The sequence below is a fragment of the Annulohypoxylon maeteangense genome (genome assembly GCF_022496945.1).
Source record: "Annulohypoxylon maeteangense strain CBS 123835 unplaced genomic scaffold GGS22scaffold_3, whole genome shotgun sequence".
NCBI lineage: Eukaryota > Fungi > Ascomycota > Sordariomycetes > Xylariales > Hypoxylaceae > Annulohypoxylon > Annulohypoxylon maeteangense.
In genome coordinates this window covers 1,622,365-1,649,748 of record NW_025953250.1, presented here as the reverse complement: position 1 = coordinate 1,649,748, position 27,384 = coordinate 1,622,365, and the positions used below count along the sequence as shown (strand labels likewise).

Below are 27,384 nucleotides of genomic sequence, written 5' to 3'. Positions count from 1 at the left end.
CCTTGCAATACGAATTTCAGTCTAATTTTGGCAGTTGGCAAAACTTCCTCTTTTCCCATCAGGATGACTATAATCTCCTAAAGGTCGAGACGACAGATGGAGGAAATCGCGGATCTGGACCTTGGCCTCGAAGTTTACTATACCATACGCATTTGGCCTGTCAACGAGACTTTTATTCGTGGAGGATATGTGTTTTTTATGTACCATACATTTGCATTGCGTGTGGCGTTTGGCCTCATGCCGGTCGGGAGCTTGGCAAAATCGGCGAGGAAAACAAATTCCTGGTACCAGCAGACGAAGCGAATCAGTCTGTCTGCCACGCTCATCATAGCTACGACGACTGCTAATAAATTGCAATGAACAACATACTGCGCCTGAGATGCAATGTGCTTATCTCGTAGCAACCCATGATCCACGTAGCAACTTATCATGATCACAGTATGACCTAAGTATTACAATTCACCACAGATCTGAAGATCTTTCTAATCAGCCAATCGTGAACTTTGAGCTAGAGCACTATTTCTTTTTGCTTCTGAAACATGGCGTTTTTGCTGCACATTTGCAGAATTGAAATTGTGGAACGTGTCCATGATATTCTAGTACCTATCAGCCAGCCACCTATTTCTCCGCCCAAACAGGTTGAAATATGATCTGATGGTACTTCTCCGTCCTGAATCGATTGTATTTTACTCATCTAATCGCTTCCAATCGGTTTCGACTCGCAAGGACGTATAGATGGCACATTACCACCCAGTATTGTTACGAAGAGCCGGATATAAGGCGACAAGGCAGCTTCGGAGGTAAGGAGAACTATTGGAGGAGTCCCCGAGGCTGGGAAATGGGGTTAATCACCCGAAGCTTTCTCGATCGAATTTTCTACATTTGACAGGCGCAGGTCCTGGCATCTGCTCCTCCTTTGCAGCCTGCGTGAGTTACATCGAATTACGTACTTGACATGTGATATTGCTGCCTAGATATGATATCAAGGTGTACATACTTGCGGAATGTGCATGACAAGAAGGCAGCCTATCAAACATTTCACTCTCTCTTAGCGATCTGCTAGGCTTCAACGACTAGGCTTTCCTATCGAGGAATCCGACATCATCCGATAATCCAGCTCACTGACACCTTATTCGGGTACCTAAGAAGGTATCCTACGCAGCCTTCACCAGACAAAATGCGGATACGACCGTGACGGAGCTGCACCCAAAACATGCCCATACATAGGTACCTACGTAAGCACGATACCGTAACTAGACGAGTGAACGCCATCACTCCAGTTCATATATTAATCGTTTTAAACTGTCCCCTTTCGCTCCCCCGCCTCGTACCATACACGTACCTATCTCCTAGACATCAACTATTCGGGTATCCGCACATCAAATGTGTTCTAAGAAAAAAGACTTCACATTCAAGCCTGAATGAATGCTATATAGATGATCCTAATCGCTCGTTCGCTAATTCCTTCTCCGACCCCTTTACAGCAGACTTTCGTATTTATCCAAGCCCGACCCTTGAGGTTGCTGTTGCTTCTGTTGTTGTGGTGGCGGTGGTTGGGATACTGGTTGAATCGGCGTCATGGTATTCATGCTTCCCATCATGCTGCTCATGCTATTCATACTCCTATTCATGCCTCCCATACCCGAGTTCATCATACTACCCATGCTTCCGGAGGGTTGATGAGCCGTGCTACTGAAATTGCTAGTAGGTTGACTGAAGGATGTCGCCGAGTTCTGTCTCTGAACACCTCCGGGAGGTGGTGCTAAACTGAAGCTGGTTGGCGTAGCGCTAGCCTTAGAAGGCGGTGGAGGAAGAGAAAATGACGATGACTGGTTCATCGTAGGTCTCGGTTGACCAAGATTCATGTTTGATATGCCTGAGCTTACATTGCTGAACGATGACACTGCCGGAGATATCGGAGTGGTCGAGCTCGAAGCCCAAGCATTGGTTGTTGCGGCCGAGGTAGACCAATTGACTGCTGAAGAGGTTTGTGGTGCCGTTGACATAGGCTTTGCCGTATTACCCGTGGCGGGCTGTAGAGGTTGTGAATATTGAGTAGACGAAGGGGCCAAAGTCCCGAACGAAGCAAGGTCTGGTGTGACCGTCCGGAAAGGTGGTTGAGATTTAGGAGGGCCATAAGGACCGTTGGAAGTAGGACTCGGCGTAGACCAGGCAAACTGAGGAGACTTGATTGAAGCTGACGCAGCTGCTGACGCTGATGCCGCTGGATTGACATCCCATCCTGCGTCTATTGTATCACTTGAGGTTCCGACAGACTTCCCCTTAACCAATCGCTCAAAGTCATCTTCTGTAGCCCCATTCGATGCATCGAACGTTGACCCAGAAACACCGCCAAATCCAAGGAAGTCATCGTTAGGAGTTGGTGATCTTCCTCCGTTCAAGGTAGAAAGCTCTTGTAACTTCTTCATCTGCTCCTCTTCAACCCGTCTGGAAAGTGACTTAATCAACTCCATGAAAGATTGGAACTGCTTGAGATCTAGCAAAGGCCCCAAACTCATATTCCATAGAATGGGTAGGATATCCATGGCTACGAATTCGGCATCTGCGTTATCTCCAACTACTCGCAACACGTCTAAGGCGGCCATCATAACCGCGGGCTCCTTGGTTTTTATAGCTTTGATGAGCGGTATGATCTTTTCTTGCATTGTATATTTGTCCAGAGCGCTTGACGACGTCTTCTTTTTCTTGTCGGGTCCAAGACCATCAAGCCCATCATCAGCTGATGATGATTCATTGGAACCGCCACAAAGAATAACGAAAGCCCTACAGCCGCGGACCTTGATAGCTAAGCTACTAGTCTTGCTAAAAACAGCTGCGATGATAGGGAATAGTTCGTTCTTGATAGTGCTGAAATCTAGTACTGGTAAGACAACGGGTAAGCTTCGTAGGGAAGCATCGATGAGTGAAGGCGTCGGTGACTCAATAGCCGCTAAAATAATTGGCAATACATCTAGATGGCTTCGTTAGCTCCGGGCTGAATAAATGATCGAAAGACGTCATGAGTGGCTGGCGCCACAATAATCGGGTTGATACGAAGCTTACCATCTTTAAATTCTTTACCAGAAGAGTTTTCAGCTATCAGGCTGGCATTTTCTAAAACTACCATCAAACCAGCATCTCTAGGTGGATCTTTCTCCTGAGCCTGCTTAGCATTAACAACAAATATCTCCTTGAGCCTCGGTCGTATCTTCTCCGAAAATGCTCGCCTCGAGGAAGGTAACAGGTCCATAATCTTGAAGACATTCTGAAGGATAAGAGACAAGAGATCTTTGTCTTTGAGCTCCTCGAGCAGCGCTGGGAGTACTTTCTTCTCCATAACCGACTTGGGGAAGGATGGTAGAACTTTGTTGAGGCCTCTCATGAATTGGGCTTTCTCGTTCGGTGTCTTAGCCGGGAAGGCGTCAAGGAATCGAATTGTCGATATTAATATGTTATCGAAATATTCGCTTTCCTGAAATTCACGAGCTGTCATGCGCTGCGCCGGACGCCTCGTAATTAGCCGGGGCAAGACATGTGCCGAAAGGTCCCTCGGCAGCGGTCTCTTAGATAAGAATCCATTACCGGAGGATGGTACGGTTGAGGATGACGTGAATAATCTCTTGTAGGCAGAGATGCTCCCACTACTTTCTATGGGAGATCGATGAGGTGAATTGTATAGCGCGATACATAAAAGGCCTAGGGAGAACATGTCGGCAGAGCTGGTGAGATTGTTATCGAGGATGAAGTCAGGAGACGTATAATCAAGATTGATTTGAACATATCGAGGTAGCCGAGGGTCCAAGTTCAGAACTTCCGAAAGACTGATGGGTTGAACTGAAGTGGGTTTTGTTGAGCCCTCGGGCGGACTACAAAATGCGAGCCCGCTGACTTTCCAGTCAGACTATTCACATGTTAGTAAGGGGTATATCAATAAGTGAGCGGGGCACCGTCTCGAGGTATCTTGTAAAGCAGAGATAACTCTTCAAGGGAGCTATAGAAAAGTGATAAGACTCACTTTCGAGTTGATTAATATGGCATCAGGCGTGAGGTTTGCATGGACGAGGCCAGCATTTTCATGCAAGAACTCAAGGGCCTTGCTTATCTGAAGCAAACCCTTCTGTATCTCGAGTTCGTCGATCTCTATCTCCCGCCTACGTCTCGTACCATCCGAGTCCTCAGTGACATACCGACTGGACCGGCCCCCGACCCCGCCGCCCCTTTCCTGATCATCTTTCTCTTGTAGTAGGCTTGCTAGCGACGTAGTGACTGATTCGGTAACGAATTGAAGGCCTCCTCTAATTTCCTCAACAGGTTCGACAAGTTCTAGGATATTTGGATGTCGTAGTCTAGCGAGAGATGACGCTTCCTTCTTCAATCGCTCGGTCACCTCCTCTAGAGAGCGCTTGAAGGCTGCCGCGCCAGATCGACCAAGAGAACCTCCTAGAGCCAAATCAGCGCCTGACGGTATTGCTCAACATTTATATGGATCCCTTACCATGCGACTCTATTGACTTCCTCTCAAAAACGAAGACGGAGTACGTCTTTCCCGTCGATTTCTTCTTGGCATCGTAAATCTTCCACGGACCGGCTGTGGAGGCAACGGTTTGCGATACGGAGTAGTTGGAGTTGATGTGGGAAGAGAAACCCTTCAACGAGGAGAACATGATCGGCGACGGTGTTTTAGAGGGTGACTAGCGACCCTCATATCGTAGTGTCGTGGGTAGAAAGAAGCATGTGTTTGTAATTCTGTCCTCCTTTTAATATCCAATCGATCCTACTGGATGATGGCGCAGTTAGGTAACTGGGCTAATCGGCAATGTACTCGATGGAAACTAAGACAACGGGTTAGATCAGGCCTGTTACCCTCTCACTTTCGAAACCACGCAATGGACGTTGCAAACAATGCGCTTCGTGAATGACGTATAAAGCGTTATAAGGACAAGTTAACTTTTGGAAATCGTTTTTATCTTGTATCTGCGCGTTGTAAATCAGCGCCAAGCTTAAGCTCTTGTCTAACAATCAGGGGTCCCCTGTAATTTCGTAACCTCCGGGCTGAAAGGCGGTGCAAACTTCACGGATCTTTAAAGCCACAATCGTTCATCACAAATCCCCACCTAACGTGGCACAAATCTAAGTACATAAACTTGGAAGTGTGATTGGATGATACCTACCACAATATTCGAGATACCTACCCCTCGTACAAATTTAGCTATAAAATCATGTAACTCACCATCGACTGTAAAAGCCTGCATATGATTGGTCCCGACTCATACCTTAGCGTGTGTACAATGGACATGTACCTACATATGCATGTTAGCGCCCTCCGAGATCGCTTGCGACTCCAATAGAATGAATCCACACTTTTTTTCTTCAATTCGAGTCAAGCGTCACGTAAGGGCAGCTGTTATCGACGATACAAAGGCAAATTGGGGCCGCTTATTAACCCTTGTCCGGCCCCATCCCTTCACTTCGGAAGAGCATTGAGTCAAAGGGTGTTTGTTCGGTTCAATTGAGGGCGTAAGATATATCAAGACATTTCGAGACATTCTCCAATTTGCTTACTTCTCCGTACAATTCTGTATCACACCGATACCTTAACGTAGCTAGACGTAAAATCTTCATACTAGGATACACCATGCTTCGTCAGCTCTTGCCGCGATGCGGTAGAGCTCTCCGAGCACCCGCCGCCACGCGCGCCTCGTCCCGTGCGCTGCCCGCTCTCCAGCAGACGGCGAGCCGGTGGTACAGCATCAAGCCCGAGGCGGCTTCGACCTCGAAACCCGTAGACATCGACCCCACGAAGCTCACCATCACCAAGACACAGTCACCCAAGACGCCCAAGGACCCATCCGAACTGATCTTCGGGCGAGAATTCACAGGTTCGCAAACCATCCCCCCACCACAAGCCATCCAATGGCACGAACTAACCTCGCTGTCACAGATCACATGCTCACGATCGAATGGACCAAGAACGACGGCTGGCTCGCGCCGACCATCCAGCCATACCAGAACCTCTCCCTCGACCCCGCCACCTGCGTCTTCCACTACGCCTTCGAGTGTTTCGAGGGCATGAAAGCATACCGCGACGCGAAGGGTGAGATCCGGTTGTTCCGTCCGGACAAGAACATGGAGCGGTTCAACGGGTCCGCCGCGCGGATCGCGCTACCCACCTTCGAGTCGACCGCCCTTATCGAACTAATCGCCAAATTTGCGAAGCTCGAGGAGCGCTTCATCCCTAAGGAGCGCGGCTACTCCCTGTACCTGCGCCCGACCTTGATCGGCACGCAGCGGACCCTCGGGATCAGCGCGCCGGGCTCCGCGCTTCTCTTCGTCATCGCCTCCCCCGTGGGGCCGTATTACCCAACGGGCTTCAAAGCCGTATCTCTCGAAGCGACGGACTACGCCGTGCGAGCCTGGCCCGGCGGCGTGGGCGACAAGAAACTAGGCGCGAACTACGCGCCATGCATTGTGCCGCAGCTAGAGGCGGCGGCGAGGGGATTCCAGCAGAACCTGTGGCTGTTCGGACCGGAGGAGTATGTGACGGAGGTGGGAACGATGAACCTGTTCGTGGCGATCAAGAACGCCGAGACGGGACAAAAGGAGCTCATCACGGCGCCGCTCGACGGCACCATCCTCGAGGGCGTCACTCGCGACTCCATCCTTAGCCTAGCGCGCGAGAAGCTCGCCCCTGAGGGCTGGCTCATCTCCGAGCGCAAGATTACCATGAACCAATTGCACCAGGCCTCGCTTGATGGCCGGTTGCTCGAGGTCTTCGGTGCCGGCACTGCCGCCATCGTGAGCCCCGTCCGCAAGATCAGCTGGAAGGGTAAACTGGTCGACTGCGGCCTCAGCGAGACGGAAGAGTCTGGCGAGGTTGCGCTGAAGATGAAGAACTGGATAGAGGCGAGACAATACGGAGACGAGGAACATGAGTGGAGTCACGTGTGCTAAAATAAGAAAGGGGGATAAATAAAAGGGGGGAGAGGAGAGTAGAGGAGCATTATGGGCAACTTGGGACTGTCTTCATGCATGCATATAGACGGTGTCGACCCGGCGCGATGGCGTACTTACCTGGCCTATTAAAAGATCATTAAATGTAGACCTAATTCGAGCACGATGAAAGAATCCTCAAGAGGTTCCCGAGTCAATGAGCGCCTAGGCAGGCGGGAAGCGAATCATGTCGTGTAGTAAAAAAAGATCAATTGCAGTTTGTTGCATGTACTATGCCGCCTCACCAGCTTGGGGGCGATCCGTCTATGATGAGTTTCTCTAATCGAAGGCGATCCTCCGTCAGAAGAACGGAGACGCAGAGAGTCAAAAGGAAAGCCGGGGATCCATGTACAAGTCGAATCTCGATTCAGTGTTGTTGTTGTGCCAACTTTAACTCCCGTTTATAACATCCATACACCAGCGAAGATCTATCATTTCTTCTTGTCCGGGTCTTCAAGGATACCCTCAGCTTCTAATCTTCGTCGCGCCTCTTCTAAGGCCCATGTTTGTATCCTGTAGGAAATGAAGCGTTAGCTACTGTAATGAGTAGTTGAAAGCCATAACGGTAGTATCAAAGGAACATAAATGTGACTCTTTTGCCACTTCATATCGCATACTGATAACAGGATTATATCACCGTTCCTCAACTCCCACCCTCCATAACATAGCCAGTGAAGCTAAAATAAAAGACTTACGAGGTGTCAGGCTTGAAACCGTAGGCGATAGCACCAACAGCGACGCTTCCGCAGAAGCCGTAGAAAAATGAGTTCTCCCAGCCCTCCTTCTGGTACTTCTCGCCGGGCTTTACCCCGAACAGCCAGCCGGTCGGGGGGTCGTACTGCGGGCCGTGGGACGAAGACGCTCTTGTTGTGGCCGAGAAGGATCTGACTGATGTGGTGGAGGGTTGCTTAGACTTCTGCTGCAGGGCGCGGGTGGCCCGTACGGCGGTGTTGGGTCGGACGGTGGGCATGACTATGCCTACTTGATGAACTCTTTGCTTTTTCCAAGATTCCCTTTTGTCCGGTTCTTTCTCCTTTTTGTATCCTTCTCCAAATACTTCGACGATATATCCTCGGACTGATGGTGAAATGACCGTGGGTTCCTTAGGGGAAGATGTAGAGTGATGGATTAGTGTAGATTATAGGTTGTAGGTTGTCGAGGCAGAGTGGAGATTGATGTCGTCTCTTGCGGTTCAAACGGTTCAAGGATTGGAGTTGATCGGTAGAGTGAAGTCAGTTGAGCGACTTAGCGGCACTGACTAAGGCAAAGTGGGTATTGGGCTCCCACGTGATCGCGATCGGGAAAACTTCGTTCTTGGCTTGGCGTCCCTACCATATTTATTTTCGCCCGCAAACATTTTTATTTTAACGTTCATACAAATTTCTATCGCGAATGTTCTTTCCCAAGAACCACCATGCTTCTTTCCGTCTGTCTATCGAGAGAGCTAACTAAGTCTGTATATTTTATAAAATTATACATGACTAGCAATCAGTGTAAGCATTGTTTCTTTTCTCTTTTATTCTTTCCTTCACTTCATGTTATATGATGATCAAACACTTCTAAGAACAGCCAACTGAACTCTCATGTGGATTCAATACCTATCAAGCTCAACAGTCTGACTTAACATATTTGGAATATTTTCTTCTTGCTATATCTAGCTTTGATCAACATAGCTGACTTGCATAGGTTGCCGATGTCGATCTCTGGGACAGGTCTGAGTGGGTGTTCTTCAGTGAGAGTTTTTAGAATCATCTGCGGGGAGGGTGGGAACATTTTGTGTCCTACTGTCTTCCATCCCTGCAACGATATTGTTTCGAATCTAGTAGTGGGATAGTTCTAGGGAACTATTTACGCTTGCTGGAATCATAGGCATGGTTGCGGTTATGTTCATCTATGAGGATGCTACAACCCAATTTAAATATATGTTCGATACTATCACAGCGAGGTTAGACGCTGGATGGACCTGTCTTTATAATCTACCAAATAATTTAATACGCATAAAATTTGAGAAATATATACGGCTCAATCGTCTGATTGTCATGTTTACAATCTTACCACCTGTGGTAGGACATGCATTAAAAAGTGCTAATATGTAGTGCCAGGCCAATCAATATGCCGACAAAAGAGCAAGAGGCCACGGATTTTCCCGATCTTGCTAAATGTTATTAAAGATCAACTTGATTAACTCCTGCGAGCTGAGACTCCATTCGCCATAGAGACCTCAGTGATATAATGCCGAAACTCCTACGATCGCCATGAATCTTCCAAGGTTTCAAGCAACCTTATCAAACACAATAACGCCTTCGCTCCCATCCTCCATGAATTCCATCTTCAACTTATCCACCTTCCCGTTAACGCCGACCACAAACTCAGCACGAGCTAGCTGCCCGTTGAGAGAATTGGGCGTATTCAACATGTCAATGACCACAGCCCAGAACTCGCCTGAGACGTGGATGAACTCGAAAGTCATCTGCCATTCCATATTGCCACGGTTAGCCTTCAACTCACTTGTCTTCGACGGGCTCGTTCTAGAAGCAGTGTCCACCCCATCGACTAGCTCAAGAGTAATATTCTGGTAAGCTGGATGAGAGTAGACTCCCACGTACTCCTGGAGCGGAAGCGTGCGAGGTACTGGTGGATCCGCGCGTTTTGGATATAGCTCTTCCACCGCCGTTTCGGGTTGCTTGAGCTGTTGTTGTATCATCTTATTTCCTCTATTAAGAAGAGTCAGCATCCCACATCTACACGCCAGTATAGTAACAAACCACGAGATAAGAAAACTCACAAGCCAGCCCAGTCGTACCGATCCTCCTTCGGAATACCCAATTTCTCATCAACCAGTTTCCAGATGAGCTCCTGGCCCACAACATTACTCGTCACCGCCGTATTAGCCAGCGTCACAACCCCGAACTCCAAGTCCGGAAAGAAATAAACCAAAGCACCATATGCCTCCATACCACCACTATGTTTAAACAACCTATGCCCCTTATACGTCCCAACGTCCCAACCAAGCGCATACGCCAACGGAGCATCAAACCCCTTCTGACTCTCCAGCCCCTGTACAATCCTCGCCCTCTTCAACTCCCGATGCGCCTCCTTCGACAAAACCGCACCCCCATCCCCACGATCCCCTTGAATCAAACACCTAACCCACCTAGCATAATCCCTAACATTACTCACCACACCCCCCGCCCCATTCGCCAACTCGAGCCCCAACTTCGGAACCTCCACGAACCCCCCCTTCCCCTTATAATCCCAATAATACCCACCAGCAACCTCCCTCCCCCCATCCATCGCCTGCTCCACGCTTAAAAACGTATCGTTCATCCCCAAAGGCGTCCAAATCCTTTCCTTCATTGTATCGCCCAACCACCTCCCCGTCAGCGTCTGGATCGCGTGCGAGACAACCATGTACATCACATTACAATACCGCCACTCGACCCTCGGCTCCGCAACCATAGGCAGATATCTCAAGCTGCGCACGACATCGCGCACAGTCCCCGGGTGAGAATCGGGGCCGTAGCGGCGAGCTAGCGCTTTGTCATGGCGCGGGAAGCCCGTGCGATGGGAGAGCGCGTCCTCGAGCGTAAGGTGTGCGGCCGGCCACTCGTACCCCGGGGCTAGGACGAAGTCGTCCCTGAGCAGGTCCGCGAGCGGCGTCTGCCAGCTCAGGGGACCGGAGTCGAAGGTGTAGTCCCCTGAGTCGATTAGCAGGGACACGATGGCGGCTGTGAAGGCCTTGGTTGTGCTGCCGGCGTAGAATAATGTTGAGGGCGTTACTGGGGTGGATGGGAAGCTGGAGATACCGTAGCCCTGTGGAGGGATGTCAGTTTGGGGTATGTTTTAGTATGATGGTGTATTCTGGGACCTAGGTTCCTTCCTTATCATCGCCATAACCATATGTATGTAATTATCTACAGATGCAAGCAAACCCCCAAAACGAAGAAAAATACCACAAACCTCAGTCCAAGTCTCCTCCCCATCAACCACCGCAACCGCAATACCAGGAACATGCCACCGCTCAAGCGCCGCCCTGGTAAAAGCAGCAAAACCCTCATCAAGAGGATTATCCCCCCTTCCTTCTCCCCCAGTAGAAACCATGACCTCCTGCGCCAAGCCCTCGTCCGGGTATCCTAGCGCAAAACCCGGCGTTAATAGCGCGAGCGCCGTCGTCAATGCCGCCGTGTAGGGGCAAATCATAAATCGCATCTCCTAGCCCGGGCCTTCGCTATGACGGAGAGGATCGGGGGGGTGATAACCGAAGCGTTCCGGGATGCCGAGTTATTAGGGCTTGGGAAAGGTGTGTCGGTACAGATACCGACAGTGTTAAAATAAGTAGGTAGCAGAAGGCTTCGGCATAGCTATGAGATAAGTGGCTAAAGTTGAGCCAGCGTGCCTATCTAGATAGTGTGTGGAACCCCCGCCTTGCCATTTTCAAATGCTACCGATAACTGTACTAGTTCGAATGTAAGTCCGGGGCAGGTCTGACTTCCTTAGTCTTCGAGGACAATGAAAAGAATATTCACGTAGTACGTCATGAGTAAAATTACAGGATATCTTCATTTAGATATCCGCTTACGAAAAGGTAATCCATCAACTGGGCATGTTCTTATGATATCGTGATTAAATAGGCCTATGAAACATTCACATAGCGGTAAACCCCCTATTAATCAAAAGCTCACGCGACCTTGAGGTCGGTGGCTGGTTTCATTGGTTATCCGGGTATTTTCTCTATGAAAAACGCCCCGAGAAGAGAAGCTTGTAAGTCAAACATGACTGCCTATTCTAAACAAATAGGAGCTAGTCGCCTCATCCAGCGAATGCTCCTCATGTACCCAGATCAACAAACAGGACTGCTCTCTGTCCAAGCTGGTAACTCCAGAAAGGATCGGTCATCTGCTAATGGAATCTCCTGCCTCCCCCCACAATGCATTTTCTAGTTGTACGATGCCGAATCTTTCACGTTGTGGTGTAAGATATCGGCATGTTCACTGAAAAAAGGTCTCGCAACGTGACATGGCTACTCCGTGTCTTCGGCAACCTTGTCTACTTGGGACTTCTATCGCTTCGCTGAGCTTAGGCGTCTTGCCCAGACAAATCCATAGCATCTCCGCTCTCGCAGTGTCGTAAGTTGGAAGAAACACGAGGAGCTGTCATGCGAGTTCTGTGAGTTCTGCCCTTAGCTGGCGATGCCGACTGAATGGGTCTAGTCTCGAGGTTCGAAGTGTGATATGGTGAAGAGCTCTCCTAAAGCTCCTCGTCTTCGTCAACCTCAACTTTGACCTGCTGCTCTCCTTTCTTCTCTTGATCCGCCATAGCTCTGCCTAAGACATCACCCAAAGCTGATGGAAAGTTGGCAGAACGATCCGTGATCTCATCGTCTGCTCGTTGCTTTTTTAACGGACTTCCGACTGTTGAATCTCCGTCAAAGGCCTGAGAGAGTAGGTTCGCTACAGTGTTAGGAACGGCTTGATTGTTAGAATCCGTAGGGGTAGCTTCTTCGGCGTTAGGGCCAGCGCTGGGAGATTTCCTAGAACTTGATGCCGCTGAGGCATCGGGATCCATCGAGTGCTGGCGCTTTAGCTGTATGATTGTTAGCTGTTAGAACTTCCATGGCTGAAGATATATATATAACAACGTACCCGAATTCGATCAATGCCAGCCTGCAGTTCCCCGGCAACTTGGGCATCCTCTGGTGCCAGATGAATCTTGACGTCCTTATCATCAGAATCTTCCATCTTGGTAAGAGGACCGTCGTCGTTATCGTCGTCATCGCTATCCTCATCCATCATGATTCCATTGGTGCCGTTACTCTTCTTGCGAGCCTTGCGTCTCTTAGCCGCATCGGCTTCCTGATCTCTGAAAGCGGAGAATCCCACGGTACCGGTAGATTTCAGTGGGCCAAGACCTGAGAAATCGAGCTGTGTCGATCGTCGTTTGGTGCCTGGTGCCTTCTGGTCAGACTTGGCACTGGGGAATAGTCCCATCTTAGTAAGTTGACCTGAAGATACGTTAGTGTGTAGCTGTCAAACGGGACGATCGGGTTTCTTACGTTGTCCGCGATAAAAGAAGGTGAATACCGCGTAGGGCTTCTCCGGCGCATCAATTCCGGTAACAGTTTGGGTGCTGATCGTCTTAGGATCAAGGCTCTTAGGCTTGGCAAAGCTAGTGGTATGCTCGACATCGGCATCGATAGCCCCATTGTTAGCCCCCTTAGTTCCATTGTCACTCTCATCATCGTCGTCATGGGCATCGAACTGAGGCGAATACTCTCCCTTCTTAATCTCGCCAGAAGCAATCACGCGGAACATGGCTACTTTGATTTGACCTGTAGCCTCAGGAGGCTCATCATCATCGGACATAGAATCATTGTCTGAGTCAGTGGGGCTTGCAAGGGGTGATTGGTCTTCGGATCCATAGGCTAGAGTATCTCGAGTGCGGGTTGGCTTCTCCGCATCCATCTCGCCGTTGGGTGTAGACCTGTGACGACGATGGCGTCTCTCAAACTTCTGTCTTCGACGCTCTACCTTCTCCGCGGCGTCATGGCCCTTAAGATCTAGGCCATTAAGCCATCTCTCTAGGCCAACCTCGCGGAAGAGGAATTCTCGCTCGGCAAGACCTCCTCCCTCAAGCTCGGGGACTTGGACCCAACGGCTGTTAACCCATGTTTCTTCGCCTGGTCGTAGCAGAGTAGCGACCTCCTCTTTAGCTCGTCCGTCAAAGTAGATATATGCTGCGATGGTTTCGTTCTCAGAGTGCGTTAGAGGCATGTATGGCGTGACCGCATTAGCATGCTTGGAAGGATCGGTTGACGAGAGAGGTCCTGCATAAAGAGGTCGCGGGTGGGGATTGGCCGCAGTGGGCTTCGGCGTCGTGTAAGGGATTTCATGGCCAGGTGTCAATAGCGTGATGGAGATGGCAAACTTGGCCGCCTCGTGCTGAGAAGTCTCCGGGTTCAACTGAGGTTGTGGAACAGGTATATAGGCGCTGATGCGGGACATGCGAGATTGTTTCTGCAAGCCATACTCCGGTAGCGGGGCAGAGTTTGCATGAATGCTAACAGCGATGCCCTTGAAGCAGGGCATCGTGACGGAAGTTTAGATATAGTGTTGGGCGGTGTAGAGAGGAGGGGATTAGTCAGGCGATAGTAGAGTTATTTCTACCGTGACCGGGTCCGCGTGCGAAGAAATCTCTGCAGTCGGTGAACAATGGGTGCTCGCTCGGTTCGATGAAAAGTCTTGGAGTTGTTCTTTGCAGGCAAGACAATTCGATTAATGAGGGTGAACTTTGGTTCGATCGATCTTTAGGAAGGTTGGTAATTGTCGGTCTGTCGGTCTGGGTTTGGGGGGACAGGACCACAGTTTGGGGGGTTTGTAAGGTAAAGAAAATGAGTGGATGAGTGGTGGGAATGAAGTAGGAATTTGGGTATTAGAGGAAAGTAATTTACACCTTTCAGCGGTGTAGTAGATTTCCGATTCCCTTGCGAGCTACCTAGTACCTAGAGTACCTAGGTAGACGTCCACGGTAGGTATAAAAAAGTAGAATAAAAACCTTATCGTTGACCACAAAAAAATTATATGCTTTGCGGGTATTTTACTCTTAGTTTGGGCATCCGAGGGGTTCTGAGGGTACGAAAAATGATTGTTTCGGTTCTCGTGCTCGTTGCTAGTCCAAGCCCGATTCAAAATATAGAAAGAGGCACCAAAGTCCAGACGTTGCAAGCTACCTAAGTAGGTGCAAAGGTACTGTACTAGGTTGTGTACCAAGTGTCGGTCGAAATCGACAAATGGAACAAATGGAGTGGGAAAAGTGCTGTGTCTGTTGTGTGTCCTATTACTTCCAAGGTTATGTACTGGTGTGAAGAATGCCTTGGCAGCAAATAAAATAAGGTATGTGTAAATGATTTAATTATCGAAGGCAATGTGAGCAACCTATCGTCTGTTGCTTGTACATGTGCATTCGGTGCATCTAGTAAGAAGAGGCGAAAGGTTGAAAGTTGCAATAAGAAAGATTCAAGGTCGAGTCGCTGGTTCGGTTGTTGACCATGGCGGGGGAGGTGTGAATGGATCTGATTGGCCCACCGCGCTTCTGGGAACCACCCTCGTCACCTGAACACGTCAAAGCTGCTGTGATGTGCTGTCTAGATGTCCTAAGGAAGGTACAAACTTTAATACTACCTAAGCACCTTCCTACCCGTACTTCTGATTATGTCACGCTTCCCACAATCAAGGTACTCAGGTATTAGGTACATCTAAATATCAATTATAATTGGACATCGGGTCTGGTCGACCGCTGTACATATGCCCAGTATGTCTACTATGTAGGTAGGTAGGTAAGTACCGAATATTTCCGGATATATGGATGAAGATTTGATTCAGAATAAAAATAAGTGGTATCTATATTATGTGGAGTGAGGAATAAAAGCTAGCTAGGTAATTCACCTTTAACAATCACCCATTTTACCTTATCAAGACCTGCCTCGTGACGAACGCCTGCGCAGACTGCCCCCCTTCTTGTGACTAAAACTTGTTCCGACTCCTGACTCCCTCCATCTATCATCAGCATCTTCCTCGTCATCTGCAGGCTGATCCATCAATGTCTCTTTCTCTGGACTCTCTTTCTTCACCTTCACATCTTCATCATCACTCTCCTCTTTCTTGACCCCTATAGCCTCTTCACCCTCGGAGTCTTCAAGTGCACCACGGAAGAAAGCTTTAGGTAGAGGCGGCCGGCCCGTCCAAGGATTTTCGTCAAGTTCAACATCCTCGTCATCATCCGGCTCTGCAGGCTTTCGACCAGAGATGAAAAGGCTCAGAAGTAGCCATGCTAATCCTGCCGACAGCATTTCAGCGACCCAGAAGACAGTGACGCATACTGCAAACGAAATAATGCGGTGGTTATACATGGCCCATCGGATTCCAGTAAGTCGGGCCACGAGGGTAATGGTAGCCGAATATACCTGGAGCGTCTGTCCGGCTTGCACATCAAGCAAGAAACTCAACGGTAGCACATCTTTGAACTCGACTAGCTCACCCATCGGGACTGTAAGTGTCGTGGTTTCTCCTTGGTCGGGATATAATATATGATAGAACAAGAATAAGAAGCGCGACGCCATTCTCACGATCGGGTCCATGTACGGTATTAGCGTAGGCCGGCGGCTCATGAAGACGACGTTGTCCTCCCTCACGTGGGTGTACATGTCTTCCATTGCCTTGGAGTAGGAGAACGTGAAAGCTGGATTATCCGGCACCGATTTTATCGCGAATAGTGCTACCATGAAGTTTCCCCGCTGTAAGTTAGTAGGCGATCGTGGTACCGTCAGCTCCACGGATACGTCGTAGGCCTGCTCAAGCATAAGATTCGAGGAAAGTAAGGTGACGCCATAGGGATTGACACCAGAGCTAAACCACCCCGCGCATTAATTCGTGAACCCATAAAAAGAACTGGGAGAAATAAAAGGTGCCCTTACTCGTACTGCAGATGCACCGGAATGGTGATGAGCTTCTTAGGCACATAATTATAGTAGAAGACGGGATAAGCTAGAGCAGCAATACACAGCAGCGCTAAGGATGCACCGAAGAACAGAGCTGCGCTAAGGTACGTTCTCTGGGCCGCCGGAGAGGTCGCGGCTCTGTAGGAGCCCTTTATGTATTGCTATTAGGGCGGTACTGTTAGTTCAGGCATGCTCAAAATAAAGATGCAAATATAAGATGAAGCACGACTTACCATTTTCACAGGGGAGGTAGAAGCGCCATTCGGCGCGGGGCCTGACGATTTTCAAAATATGTGTTCCTAGGCGAAGAAGGAATAGAAATATTGTAGTCCGGGATCACAGCAGAGAGAAGGCTGGTCGCGTTGGACCAGCGTGAGTGGTGGCATGTGAAGGTGTTTCGGTTTTCGTTATTGGTGGCTTCGGTAGCTACGTCAAAGCTATCGACGGAGCTCTTGGCAGCCGACTTGCCGTTCCAGCTGTCCCAGCGATCCACCTATCCCTATCGCGCTTGCTCTCGCCCCAGTCCCAGTCGATGTCACAATAGGCTTCGACGTCATTGCCTTCCCAATCATACATTGTCGGGATTGGAAGTTGCGTTATAGACCTGTTTTCTGTAAAAATGATTAAGTTATCAAAATTTGAATACTATTGACTAGGTAGGAAATTCAATTCAATTCTGTTCTTTTTTCATAACTACTTCGTAACTCGGAGTATTCAACCACATCACAAAATCATCCCAAGTGCCACGCGTGATGTTTATCAACTTTAATTATATATCAAATGCAATTTCATATCGACTCCAGTATCCTTTAATGGCACTGCCCAATAGGCAATGTATAATGACGTTACACGGTGAATGCATCCCCAAACAAATCGATACAGCCAAACATGCCAAAGCAAACGCGGCAAAAAGTTATGGCAAAGAATTTTAAATGAGCAAGAAAAGAAGAAAAAAAATCATCCCCACCCGCCTGTCGCCTTGTTCATACATATGTGCTCATGTCCCCCTTGACATACGTATCAACATCAATCTTTGTCTCGTCAACCTTCGTTAACCAAGGACAAAACCCCTTGCTCGCCATGTTGATTTAACATGGTTGCAGATAATTACTAGGCACCAAACCGGACCTACCAACGCCTTGCCCGGAGTGAATCTCAGCTTCCCACCAACCGTCGTCTTGGTGTCGAAGAACGGCCAAGACATCGCCTTTGGCAAAGCCAAGCTCTTCGGGGATCGCCGCCTGGTACATGTACAATGCTCGAGCTACCAAACAGTTAGTTGATATATCGGATCGAAAGAATGAATTAAAAAAAACTTACCATAATGCAGGATAGCCCGACCGTCTGGTGTATATTGTCGACTCGGATCTGCCACACTCTTACTGCGTTGTCTCGAGCTCTCGGCTACAGGGTCTCGTCCATCGTAGAAAGTCATGGCTCCCGTCATTCCCCTAGAGCTTGCACTGGTATCGGGTCTACCGTTGCCCCGTCCTCGCATCGATCCGTAGACGGAGCCGTCTCCGCCGACTGGGGCAAGCTGCATAGCCATCTCGCCAGCTCTACTAGTCGGGCGACTATAATCGCCCCTATAAGGGGATGGAGAAGGTGCTCTGATTGAGTTGGCCGACGAGTTGTTTTGTCTGTAGTATCCTTGATCCGATCCCCGCTTCACGGACATGGCAGGTTGTGGTGAGGCTTGCTGTCGAGCACCGCCATAGGACATCGGCGAAACTGGTGAAGCTGGTTGCGGTGAGTTTCGAGTACCACCATATGAGCTCGGCGAAGCTGCTGGTGAGTTTCGCGTCTGACTGCTGCTATATGGGTTCGGCGACACTGATCGGTGGCTTTGACGTGTATCCTGGTGCATTCCAGGTCGGGGAGAAGTGGCACGTGGGGCTGCCGGTGATGTCGCGCGAGGCATCTCGCTGCCTCTGGTCCCGGGCCGTGAAAATTTGGAGGATTGTGTACCACTAGTATACGCTCCGGATCCAGGGCGCTTAGCACTGAACATGTCCCTCGTCTGCTCCGCGTACTTCCGAGATGCTTCTTGCATCGCCTTGGATGTAACTGCGGGCGGTGGGACTCCTAGTCGCTGCACTGCGGTGACCTGCTGGTCATACGACGGTGGTGGGGTGCCTCTCACGGCGGCGCCCACATCACTGCTTCCCCTTGGAGCGGGCACGGAGCGGGACATATTCTGGGCTCGGTCTGGCACGGGCGTAGCGAGACCATGGTAGTGATCAGCCGAAATTCGTCCAGCAGCTTGCTTATTGCTACCAACACCCTTAAGTTCTGCTAGGGCTAGAGCGATGGGATCTTCCTCTGGTGCTGCTGGAGTACTGTCGTTCGCCTTGTTGCGCTTATCGGTATTCGCAACATGGAATACGTTCTGCCCTACATTCAATGCTAGACTTGCGTTTGCATCAATCGGATCAGGACTGGCTGTTCTCTCTGCCCTATCTGGAATTATGGTCTGGGGCTCTGGTGCCGGTTGTGGAGGCTGGAAGGCAGGCCGTCGAGAAGTGGGTGTGTTTTGAGTTTGTGTTTGAATCTTAGTTGGAGACGCCTGAGGAGTTCGAGAAGCTACAGGGCCCCAGGTGTTTCTGTTAGATGTTTGCACCGGCTGCTGTGTATCTTTGACACTCTTTCGGCGGAACGGGCTGTGATTTTGGAAGAATCCGCTCTTTTTCTTCATCATGCGCTTTTCAGGGGATGCTGCTACTACGGGTTCTGGTTCCTGCTTTGTGGGCGACACCATACCGCTTGCTGGCTCCTGACTAGAGAAGGATGTCGGGTTCGAGTACTCGCTGTTATCGTCACGGCTTGATGGCCGCGCAGACAAATTCGAGCTCGTAGCCGAATTCATACCATCTGTGCGGCAAAGCATCGTCATACCATCCAAGGGATACGGGTCGTGAGGAACGGGAGCAAAGTGGGAAGCGTCGTACTGCTGAGTACTTCCCTTTCGGCCCCCTTGCGACATGATAGACCCGGAGATAGATCCTGAGGATTTATGCGTATGGACAACCGGATCCCTGTTGGATAGTGGCGGAGGGTCACTGCGCGGCAGCTCTCGAGTTACGGGAGGAGTAGGCTCATGGCGTTGCAACTCTTGGCGTTGTAATTCTTGACGCTGTTGCTCCTGCCGTTGTTGCTCCTGTCTTTGCTGCTCCAGTCGCTGCTGTTCTCGCTGCTGTTCTCGCTGCTGCTCTTGTCGCTGTAGTTCCTGGCGTTGCAAATCTTGGCGTTGTAGTTCTTGACGTTGTAACTCCTGGCGCTGCAATTCTTCACGCTGTAACTCTTGCCGCTGGAGATCTTGCCTTTGTAGATCGCGCGATAGAGATAATTCGGGTTCGTGACGCTGAATATCTCGCGAAAATGAGGAAGTAGGGTCATTACGTTGTAGACTTCGAGGCACTATATCTCGAATAACTTCCCTCGGAGTAATATCCCTCGGGGCGATATCTCGAGGGGCGACATCTCGAGTTACTAGATCCCGAGGCACTACGTCTCGAGGAGCAGGAGGATTAGGGTCTCGGTCTCGGCGTTGGAGATCTCGAGCAAGTGAGGAATCAGGATCATGATGAGATTCGTAGGTAGATGGTTGGGGGGAGGGGGCTGAGAATCCGGGATTAATGCTACGTGGGTATTGTAGCGGGTCATTTGCTCGCCGGCGTTCTTGCTGGACCATCGTAGTCACTGTAGCCTTTTGGGGTGATGCGGCTGGTTCCCTCGCAAGCGGTGCAGGCGCAGCTACGGGGGGTTCGTGTGCTAGATTTCGGGCGAGAGCGGAGTTAGGATCGTGATGCGACTCGAAGGTTGATGGTTGAGGTGATGAGGTGCGGAATGCAGGGTTGATACTTCGTGGGAATTGTGCCACTGAGTAATTATCGTCGTCGGAGACCTCTGAATGATGGTCTTCTACGTCACCACGACAGAAGTTGATGTACTTAGGCGGGTCTGGGATTTCCTGGCCAGTTCCCTTCTCACTGATGAAGTGGATTATGTCCTTCTCGACATCCATCTTTTCGAGGGATAGACGGATCTTCTCGCATGACGCATCGTCACTAACGCAGACGGTAGATGCGATGTTAGCGAATGTCCACATGCTGCTTTTTGTAAAATCCAGTCTCTCCTCTTCGAGATCTTGGAACTTGTCGGCAGCTGCCTTCCACTCCCTGTTCCATCTCGCGGTGGTCTCTTCGAGAACCTTAACCGCGTTCTCGTACTCGGTGTTGGATGTAGCAAGACTGATCTGTGTCTTTTCCAACCTAGCTTTATTCTTTCTCTCCTCCTGGCCCATGACCATGTGCCCTTGAGCTAGGTAGCCTTTTATTTTCAAGCAATCGTTCTCGTAACGATCACGAGTCTATACAGTTAATAACGTTAGCTAGGTATACAACATCCCGTAGTATAAAGTTGTTACTTACTTTATTAACCTGGTTCGTTTGTTGTATCTTGACCTTGAGGAGCTTCTCCACCGTACCTTGGATGATCTTGCGTCTCTCTTTCATTCCGCCGGCGAAAGCAGCAAGTGGCTCTTCTAATTCGCTCTTCATCTGGGCCGCTATTCCAGCATGCTGTTTGCCCATAGATTCGACCTCTCCTCGTACGGTATCTAACGAGCCCTTCAGACTCCCCATCTCATGTGTGCCCAACGGTTTTCGGCATAAGGATAGAAGCTTTCGGGCGTATTCATCTTCGATGGAGGCACGTGCTGGTCAAATCGATGTATTAGCTTGATGTAGAAGTAAAAAACGGTTGGAAGAAGCCTACCGCTGTAGAAAGATCTAAGCTCGTCGCTGGTCTGCTTCGCAGAGGCCATGCGATCGAGCAATGGCCCGACGCCGGCGTCATCTTTGCCCCAGAAGTTATTGGCGACTGTTTATTTGGCATTAGTATGTAATATGACAACCTCGATCTCATTCCAACTTTACAAGAAGACATACACGACAGGGCAACTGTCGGGCCATCCGTGGCCGCAGGCATCCTCCCCAATGCTGTTGCAAATGGAGATGGTGTCTACAATGTCGGTGAGCTAGGCGTAAGGCGCGCGTATAGAAATTCGATAGTCGATCGGCTTTAGAATGTCTCGAAATTAGGTTATCATTAATCAACTGGAAATCGAATCCGCCACGAGAAATGTGTGGTAAGATCGATCTCTCGGGAATGTGAAGACTTGAGAGATGTAGAATGTATAAGCAGGGGTCTGATGGAGAGATCAATTGATGCAACAATAGAAAGATCCATTTGTTTACATTGTGCACCTGCATAAGAAACCATAGTTGCCCTAGTGATGGCCAGCTGGGGGTCCGCGCTCCCTAATCCTGGAGTTGTGGAGTATCCCGGCGCTAAAGTTGTGAAACCAATTGGATCCTCCAATGGCGACTGCATATCAATATTGTACCTAGGTACCTACAGTGCGCAACCTCAATTGAAATCTTCAATTGGAAAGAGCAGTCTGAATTTTTATTTTTCAAATCTAAGAATAGAAACGCCGATACTAATTATTAGGAAGCCGGGACGCATTGCGATCGAAACCTACCGACTTTGTTCTTTGGCCTAACTTTTCTTCAGCATCCTCGTACTGTCTATTTCAACCAAACGCCAATAGACAGTACAAGTAAATATTTTTATTAGAACGTTGTTGTTAACTCCAGTGAGAAACATTTTCACGACAGTGTTTCTTGGTCCTTGGTATCTGAATGCTCTTGTCACTGTGAAAATACGGCTATATGCCTATGTCATTTAACTATGAGTATAGGTTATTCTAGCTAAATTTTCTAGAGAAATTGCCGTGGTTTTTCTAAGTCTCCCGTGACCCCATTCTGAGGGCCTCGAAATATCTAGGTCCTAGGATCTACGGTCAGCCCTAAAATGATTTATGGTTGATCATACTTTGCTCCCGATGCGGGGAATGACCCTAAGTACTCCGCGATGCCGACTCCATTGTGCCATGCTGTGTCGGCACTTGATAGAGGAGGGGACTTGCTCGATTTCAGCAGCTATCGCTCAAATGCGGAACCCAATAACCCGGGTCGGTAAGTATTGGCCTAACACGACTTATATCTAATGAGTGTCCACCTTTAGGGGTTATAGATTTATATCGATTCAAATCTGTCATTGACAAATCACGATCAATATCTACTCTGTCATAAACGTTGCTCTATCTACTTGGAAGAGAAATCTTATTCCAACATGGACAATTTTGAGTATACCTCTAGTCCCGCCCGTGTTATCTTCGGCAGTGGCACCATCCAAAATGTGCCTGCAGAGCTTATGAGAGCCAATGTGTCTATGCCGTTTCTTCTCAGCACACCTCAGCAAGTGAGTCATATCGACTTGCTCAAGAATGTCCTTGGTGCTACTGTTTCCGGGGTGTTCACCGAGGCTACAATGCATACGCCAGTAGAGGTTACCGAAAGGGCACTCGAACAGATTAAATCTTCAGGGGCCGACTCCATCATTTCCATCGGAGGTGGGAGTACCGTCGGGTTGGGCAAAGCTCTTAGCATTCGAACAGGTCTTTTTCACTTGACAATTCCGACGACATACGCGGGCAGTGAGGTAACGCCTATCCTAGGCGAGACCGATGCTGGGAGAAAGACGACAAGATCCGATCCAAAGATCTTGCCGAATACTGTTGTATATGATGTCGACCTTACGATGACCCTCCCAGTTAGTCTTACCGCTACCAGTGGTGTTAATGCTATTGCGCATGCTGTCGAGGCTTTGTACGCTCGCAACACCAACCCGGTCATCAATTTACTTGCACAGGAGGGAGTGAAAGCTCTCGCTAGTTCCCTCCCCATTTTAATTTCCGATCCAGCATCGCAAACAGCCCGCTCGTCTGCGCTATACGGCGCATGGCTTTGCGGAGCTTGTCTCGGCAGCGTGGGAATGTCCATCCATCACAAGCTCTGCCATACTTTAGGAGGCAGCTTCAACCTTCCGCACTCAGAGACTCATACGATAGTTCTACCTCACGCACTATCATACAATGCACCAAAGGTTCCTGCCGCAATGGAGGCTCTAGCAGCGGCATTGCCCGAGAGCGAAGGCGACGCAACGAAAGGGTTGAACATTCTCTTACAGAAGCTAAAAGTTGAAAGGGGACTGAAGGCGCTGGGCATGCAAGAAAGCGATATCGACAAGGCAGCAGATATTGCCGTGAGCAACCCATATTGGAATCCTCGTCCTATTGAAAGAGGTCCAATAAGAGAGTTAATCCGCAGGGCTTGGGCTGGAGAAGAGGCGAGAGCTGATTTGTAATTTCATCCGTATTCTAGAGGCATATTAAGTTCCTTATTTGTAAATTGAAAGACATTCGGTCTTTTCAGTTATCGGTGCCGTCCGCAATAGATTGCCTCAACATATCGCTGCAGGATGACTCGAGGGTCGCCTCCTGTATCCAACGTCGAACCAAAGACTTGGTAATACTGGCTAGGTAGGTATTTATGAATCACAAGAGCAAGTAACTACTAATCTTGAGTTCTAATACAGGAAAGCTAGTCTCGACGCTACTGGCATTGATGAAATTTTCTATGATGAAACGAGAAATGATTTTACTAGAATCTCGGGTTGGAAATGGCAGCAACATGCATTCCCCGTAACCCCGGTCTATAATTACCCTGGAAACACGGTACCTAGGCCTATTGTAAGCACAGAGGTATGGTATTAGGTAGGTAGGTAAGCTAACGGCCATGGAGAGCGTAGTAAGATTTTCCCCGTCCCGAATTAGAATAAGTAAAGGACGTGTCCTTTGGAAGGCTAACTCATTAGAGCTATAAGAATTTGAAAATAAAAAGGCAAATTGTGAGAAGAAACAACTGTGATTGGAAATGTAAATCGACTCACTGTAAGCTTTTACATCTCCAGACTTAGAGCCCTACGAATGATTTCTTAATAGGGCAAGTGAGGTTTGACCTTACTATTCCGAGAGACCGGTCGACCCATAATATGACGGAAGCCAATCGGTCCAGTCAAACTTAGTGATTTCCCTTTCGGACCCGGAATGATTGGATAGGGGGAGGTTTGACCGGCAGGTGATTTAGGTAAAGGGAGGTAGCGGACAGCCCTGGGAATTACGGGTAGGTTTTAGCTGTATGCTGATCACCTGGGCAAGCGTCGCGCGCAAAGGAAATTCAGTTGGGGAATTGCCCACTAAATGCACTGTGACAGCTACACACAGCGCCTAAAGTCAGCGCAAATCCCAGCGCAAGCCCTTCCTAGTATGTACATAGACGGCGATTTAAAACTATAAGAGCCCTAGCCTAGCGCATTAAGTAGATGTCAAACAGTGGGACTACTAATTGCGCATATAAAGTTATCTATTTATTTATTTATACTGAAAGCATGCCGCTTCTAACTGTATAGTCTAGCTATGATTCGATGCTCCGTTACTGTAATGTAGTTATTCGATATCCATGTTGTTTTCGAGGAACTCAGCGATGTCATTCACCCCCGTCGGCTCGTTGATCCAGTGTCCACCTACTGGGTACTCATGAAAATCTACCACAGTATCCGCGCGTCTCCATAGTATACTGCATAGCTTTCGGCCTTCCTCGAGAGGGACAACGGTATCGTTTCTCGAGTGTCCAAGAAAGACGGGTGTTTCGTCTCGCTCTTCGGACTCTGGTACTCCGTCCAGTTCCCCTCCTAATAACGCCAAAGCCGCCGAAGGCGCCCAGCCACAAAGGCCGATCAATCCAGCGTAATCTTTCTCACCGAAGAGAAATGTTGAGAATGCAGTTGCAAAACCCTGGCTAATTCCTCCTAGGAATATGCTTCTGCGAGGAACAAGTTCCTCCTCTTGCTGAACGAGAGCTAAGACTAATTCAATGCTCTCCATTAAGCCGTTTATTTGAATCTCGGGCTTATCGTTAGGACTTCCCACGGACCATATGTCGAACCACTGTGATTCAACATCATTTGATCTTTCCGAATAAGTGGTTGGCGCGGAAGGGAAAACCCATCGAATGGTGGGGAAAAGGTCGCGTAGTGTTCGAGGTTGACCTACGGGCTCAGTAGTCTTGCACTCGAAGAATTCGTTCAAAAATTCTTGGCCGTTGCTGCCTCTGCCGTGAAGTAATATGACTGTGTGCGTGTGTGCCCAGCCTTCCTGGGGTTCGACAACCTGCAACGCAAGGTTACTGGTTGGCAATGCCATTGCGGTGTGTTTTTTCTTTTCTTTTTCGTCTCAAAATAGGAGTTGGGTATCAGATATCGCTGCTGAAGAGTGGCGAGATGGTTGAAATAGAACAAGATGAATTTTGAGAGACCGAAATCCTCAACTGATCAATAATGATTTTTAGTTCAAGGCAGCTTTACATTGATAAAAGGAAATAAATAGGCACTTTATAGGAAATGAGTAGAATCTTGTGAATTGTGAGTTGAATTCTTCAAACAGTACGAAGTATGCCATCACATTCAAAGTTAAGAAAAATAGTGGGGCGGGAACAAACGCTCTTTCCTACAGTACTTCATATTTGCTTGATACTGGGCATCTATAATTGACTGAGCAGGATAGAGGTCATTACCTAAATTCTAATTCAATTCAATTGATGCCTAGCTCTACTAGGTACCTATTCTCGGAACATCTTGATTACCTCATTAAAATTAACTACCTGGTTGGTACCTAGTTACATGCCGACCAGTATCATTGATGTAGATATCACACTGTTCGGTTTTCATCCTGTTCAACGTGTAACATATACCGTGCAGTATCCAACACTGTCTCTTCGAGACTCCGGAATTCTATCCCCAGTATTTCTCTCACCTTGGTATTATCGACGGAATATGCACCTTGAGGCAGGGAGCTGATACTAGGCCTTCCAAGAGGTGTGCGTTTTCTCAGCTCGGGGAAATGCGATCTCAAAATATCACATATATCCTGGTAACTGAACTGGCGAGCACATACGATGAAGCGTTGGTTTGCTGCCTCTGGTACAATCATCGATTGGACTTGGACTTTTGCTAAGTCCTAAGAAGTCATTGTTAAGGGGAATAAACCAAACACGATTTGAGTTGGGAGACTCACTCGGACGTCAACATACGTGTGTACAGGGATGTACGGCATAGGGGCATCCTCTGTTGAGTCAAAGCAGTATTTCCACAGCCTGTCATTCGATTCATTCAGATCTTCGATTCTCGAGATTGAATGTCGTAGAGGACCGAATGTTGCAGGAGGGCATAATGTCACCAACTCAAAGTGGGGTTTCTCTTGTTCCATAAACGCCCAAGCTGCGTGGACAGAATGAATCAGTATAAGATTACACATCATAGCACTCAATGAAATGATAAAGCAATCACGTTACCTCCCTGCTCAGCAAACTTCTTGCTTGCTATGTAGGCTTGAGATGGACTGCCTTGCTTGACGTCCTCCAAGGTTATCGGATTCCAATCCTTCTCGTCGTATACCCTAGGGTGGTCTACAGAGACAAGATCGCCGTAGTCAATCACACTAGCACAACTTCCCGTCCAGATGACCCTCCTCACGCTTGGAGCATGATCTTTCACAGTTCGAAGGAGGTTCAAGGTCCCTTCTATCGCGGGCTTGAGGTATAATTGGTATTTATCGCCCTCCGCATTGGATGAAAATTGGGATGCTGTATGAAATACAGCCTCGAAGGGATGTCTTTTTAATGCTGCATTATAAGCGTCCGGTGAAATGATGTCCGGTATAACGGAAATATCGATCTGAGATTTTTGAGCAGCGAAATCCTCTAGAATCTTATCACCCTTAGCTTGAGTTCTAACGGCGCAACTAACATAGAAGTCATTGTTCAGGAGCTCGGCGAGTATATGTGACCCTATGAAGCCATTGCCTCCTGTAAGAAACACATAACGAGGCATCTTCCTAATGACCGTGCTAAGGGTCTCGATGGATATGGGGCCGATGA

The 27,384-nt window shown here is 48.8% G+C and overlaps 10 protein-coding genes across 10 annotated transcripts; 2 read left to right on the top strand and 8 right to left on the bottom strand.

The window, feature by feature from the left end:
* Window positions 1-1,201: 1,201 nt before the first annotated feature.
* GGS22DRAFT_155289 (ARM repeat-containing protein) lies at window positions 1,202-4,971 on the bottom strand. Its single transcript, XM_047960183.1, has 4 exons — window positions 4,496-4,971; window positions 4,016-4,440; window positions 3,064-3,901; window positions 1,202-2,971 (listed from the first exon to the last, which is right to left on the bottom strand). Exons 1-4 carry the CDS (start codon window positions 4,662-4,664, stop codon window positions 1,479-1,481), a joined length of 2,925 nt encoding a protein of 974 aa, XP_047822023.1. The 5' UTR covers window positions 4,665-4,971; the 3' UTR covers window positions 1,202-1,478.
* A 384-nt stretch (window positions 4,972-5,355) lies between these two features.
* Window positions 5,356-7,177, top strand: GGS22DRAFT_94341 (branched-chain-amino-acid aminotransferase). The gene is made up of 2 exons (XM_047968484.1): window positions 5,356-5,879; window positions 5,942-7,177. Exons 1-2 carry the CDS (start codon window positions 5,636-5,638, stop codon window positions 6,949-6,951), a joined length of 1,254 nt encoding a protein of 417 aa, XP_047822022.1. The 5' UTR covers window positions 5,356-5,635; the 3' UTR covers window positions 6,952-7,177.
* An 80-nt stretch (window positions 7,178-7,257) lies between these two features.
* On the bottom strand, window positions 7,258-8,039 carry GGS22DRAFT_94346 (ESSS subunit of NADH:ubiquinone oxidoreductase). Its single transcript, XM_047968485.1, has 2 exons — window positions 7,686-8,039; window positions 7,258-7,503 (listed from the first exon to the last, which is right to left on the bottom strand). The coding sequence occupies exons 1-2, from the start codon at window positions 7,958-7,960 to the stop codon at window positions 7,422-7,424; spliced, it is 357 nt and encodes a 118-aa protein (XP_047822021.1). The 5' UTR covers window positions 7,961-8,039; the 3' UTR covers window positions 7,258-7,421.
* A 1,223-nt stretch (window positions 8,040-9,262) lies between these two features.
* On the bottom strand, window positions 9,263-11,361 carry GGS22DRAFT_198037 (beta-lactamase/transpeptidase-like protein; the record flags this gene model as incomplete). The annotated part of the gene is made up of 3 exons (XM_047966076.1): window positions 10,951-11,361; window positions 9,776-10,803; window positions 9,263-9,704 (listed from the first exon to the last, which is right to left on the bottom strand). The coding sequence occupies exons 1-3, from the start codon at window positions 11,197-11,199 to the stop codon at window positions 9,263-9,265; spliced, it is 1,719 nt and encodes a 572-aa protein (XP_047822020.1). The 5' UTR covers window positions 11,200-11,361.
* Window positions 11,362-12,083: 722 nt separating this feature from the next.
* GGS22DRAFT_94312 (uncharacterized protein) lies at window positions 12,084-14,407 on the bottom strand. Its single transcript, XM_047968483.1, has 3 exons — window positions 13,043-14,407; window positions 12,633-12,991; window positions 12,084-12,573 (listed from the first exon to the last, which is right to left on the bottom strand). The coding sequence occupies exons 1-3, from the start codon at window positions 14,073-14,075 to the stop codon at window positions 12,238-12,240; spliced, it is 1,728 nt and encodes a 575-aa protein (XP_047822019.1). The 5' UTR covers window positions 14,076-14,407; the 3' UTR covers window positions 12,084-12,237.
* Window positions 14,408-15,363: 956 nt separating this feature from the next.
* On the bottom strand, window positions 15,364-16,883 carry GGS22DRAFT_155281 (putative adipose-regulatory protein-domain-containing protein). The gene is made up of 3 exons (XM_047960182.1): window positions 16,717-16,883; window positions 16,460-16,644; window positions 15,364-16,391 (listed from the first exon to the last, which is right to left on the bottom strand). The coding sequence occupies exons 1-3, from the start codon at window positions 16,717-16,719 to the stop codon at window positions 15,458-15,460; spliced, it is 1,122 nt and encodes a 373-aa protein (XP_047822018.1). The 5' UTR covers window positions 16,720-16,883; the 3' UTR covers window positions 15,364-15,457.
* A 610-nt stretch (window positions 16,884-17,493) lies between these two features.
* Window positions 17,494-21,677, bottom strand: GGS22DRAFT_94294 (uncharacterized protein). Its single transcript, XM_047968482.1, has 5 exons — window positions 21,433-21,677; window positions 21,260-21,364; window positions 20,914-21,200; window positions 17,804-20,852; window positions 17,494-17,747 (listed from the first exon to the last, which is right to left on the bottom strand). Exons 1-5 carry the CDS (start codon window positions 21,470-21,472, stop codon window positions 17,572-17,574), a joined length of 3,657 nt encoding a protein of 1,218 aa, XP_047822017.1. The 5' UTR covers window positions 21,473-21,677; the 3' UTR covers window positions 17,494-17,571.
* Window positions 21,678-22,009: 332 nt separating this feature from the next.
* On the top strand, window positions 22,010-23,822 carry GGS22DRAFT_155278 (putative maleylacetate reductase). Its single transcript, XM_047960181.1, has one exon. It carries the CDS (start codon window positions 22,682-22,684, stop codon window positions 23,753-23,755), a length of 1,074 nt encoding a protein of 357 aa, XP_047822016.1. The 5' UTR covers window positions 22,010-22,681; the 3' UTR covers window positions 23,756-23,822.
* A 973-nt stretch (window positions 23,823-24,795) lies between these two features.
* GGS22DRAFT_198035 (phospholipase/carboxylesterase) lies at window positions 24,796-25,851 on the bottom strand. The gene has a single exon (XM_047966075.1). The coding sequence runs from the start codon at window positions 25,650-25,652 to the stop codon at window positions 24,897-24,899; it is 756 nt and encodes a 251-aa protein (XP_047822015.1). The 5' UTR covers window positions 25,653-25,851; the 3' UTR covers window positions 24,796-24,896.
* Window positions 25,852-26,156: 305 nt separating this feature from the next.
* On the bottom strand, window positions 26,157-27,337 carry GGS22DRAFT_198031 (flavonol reductase; the record flags this gene model as incomplete). Its single annotated transcript, XM_047966074.1, has 3 exons — window positions 26,157-26,465; window positions 26,523-26,725; window positions 26,800-27,337. 3 exons carry the CDS (start codon window positions 27,335-27,337, stop codon window positions 26,157-26,159), a joined length of 1,050 nt encoding a protein of 349 aa, XP_047822014.1.
* Window positions 27,338-27,384: the final 47 nt, after the last annotated feature.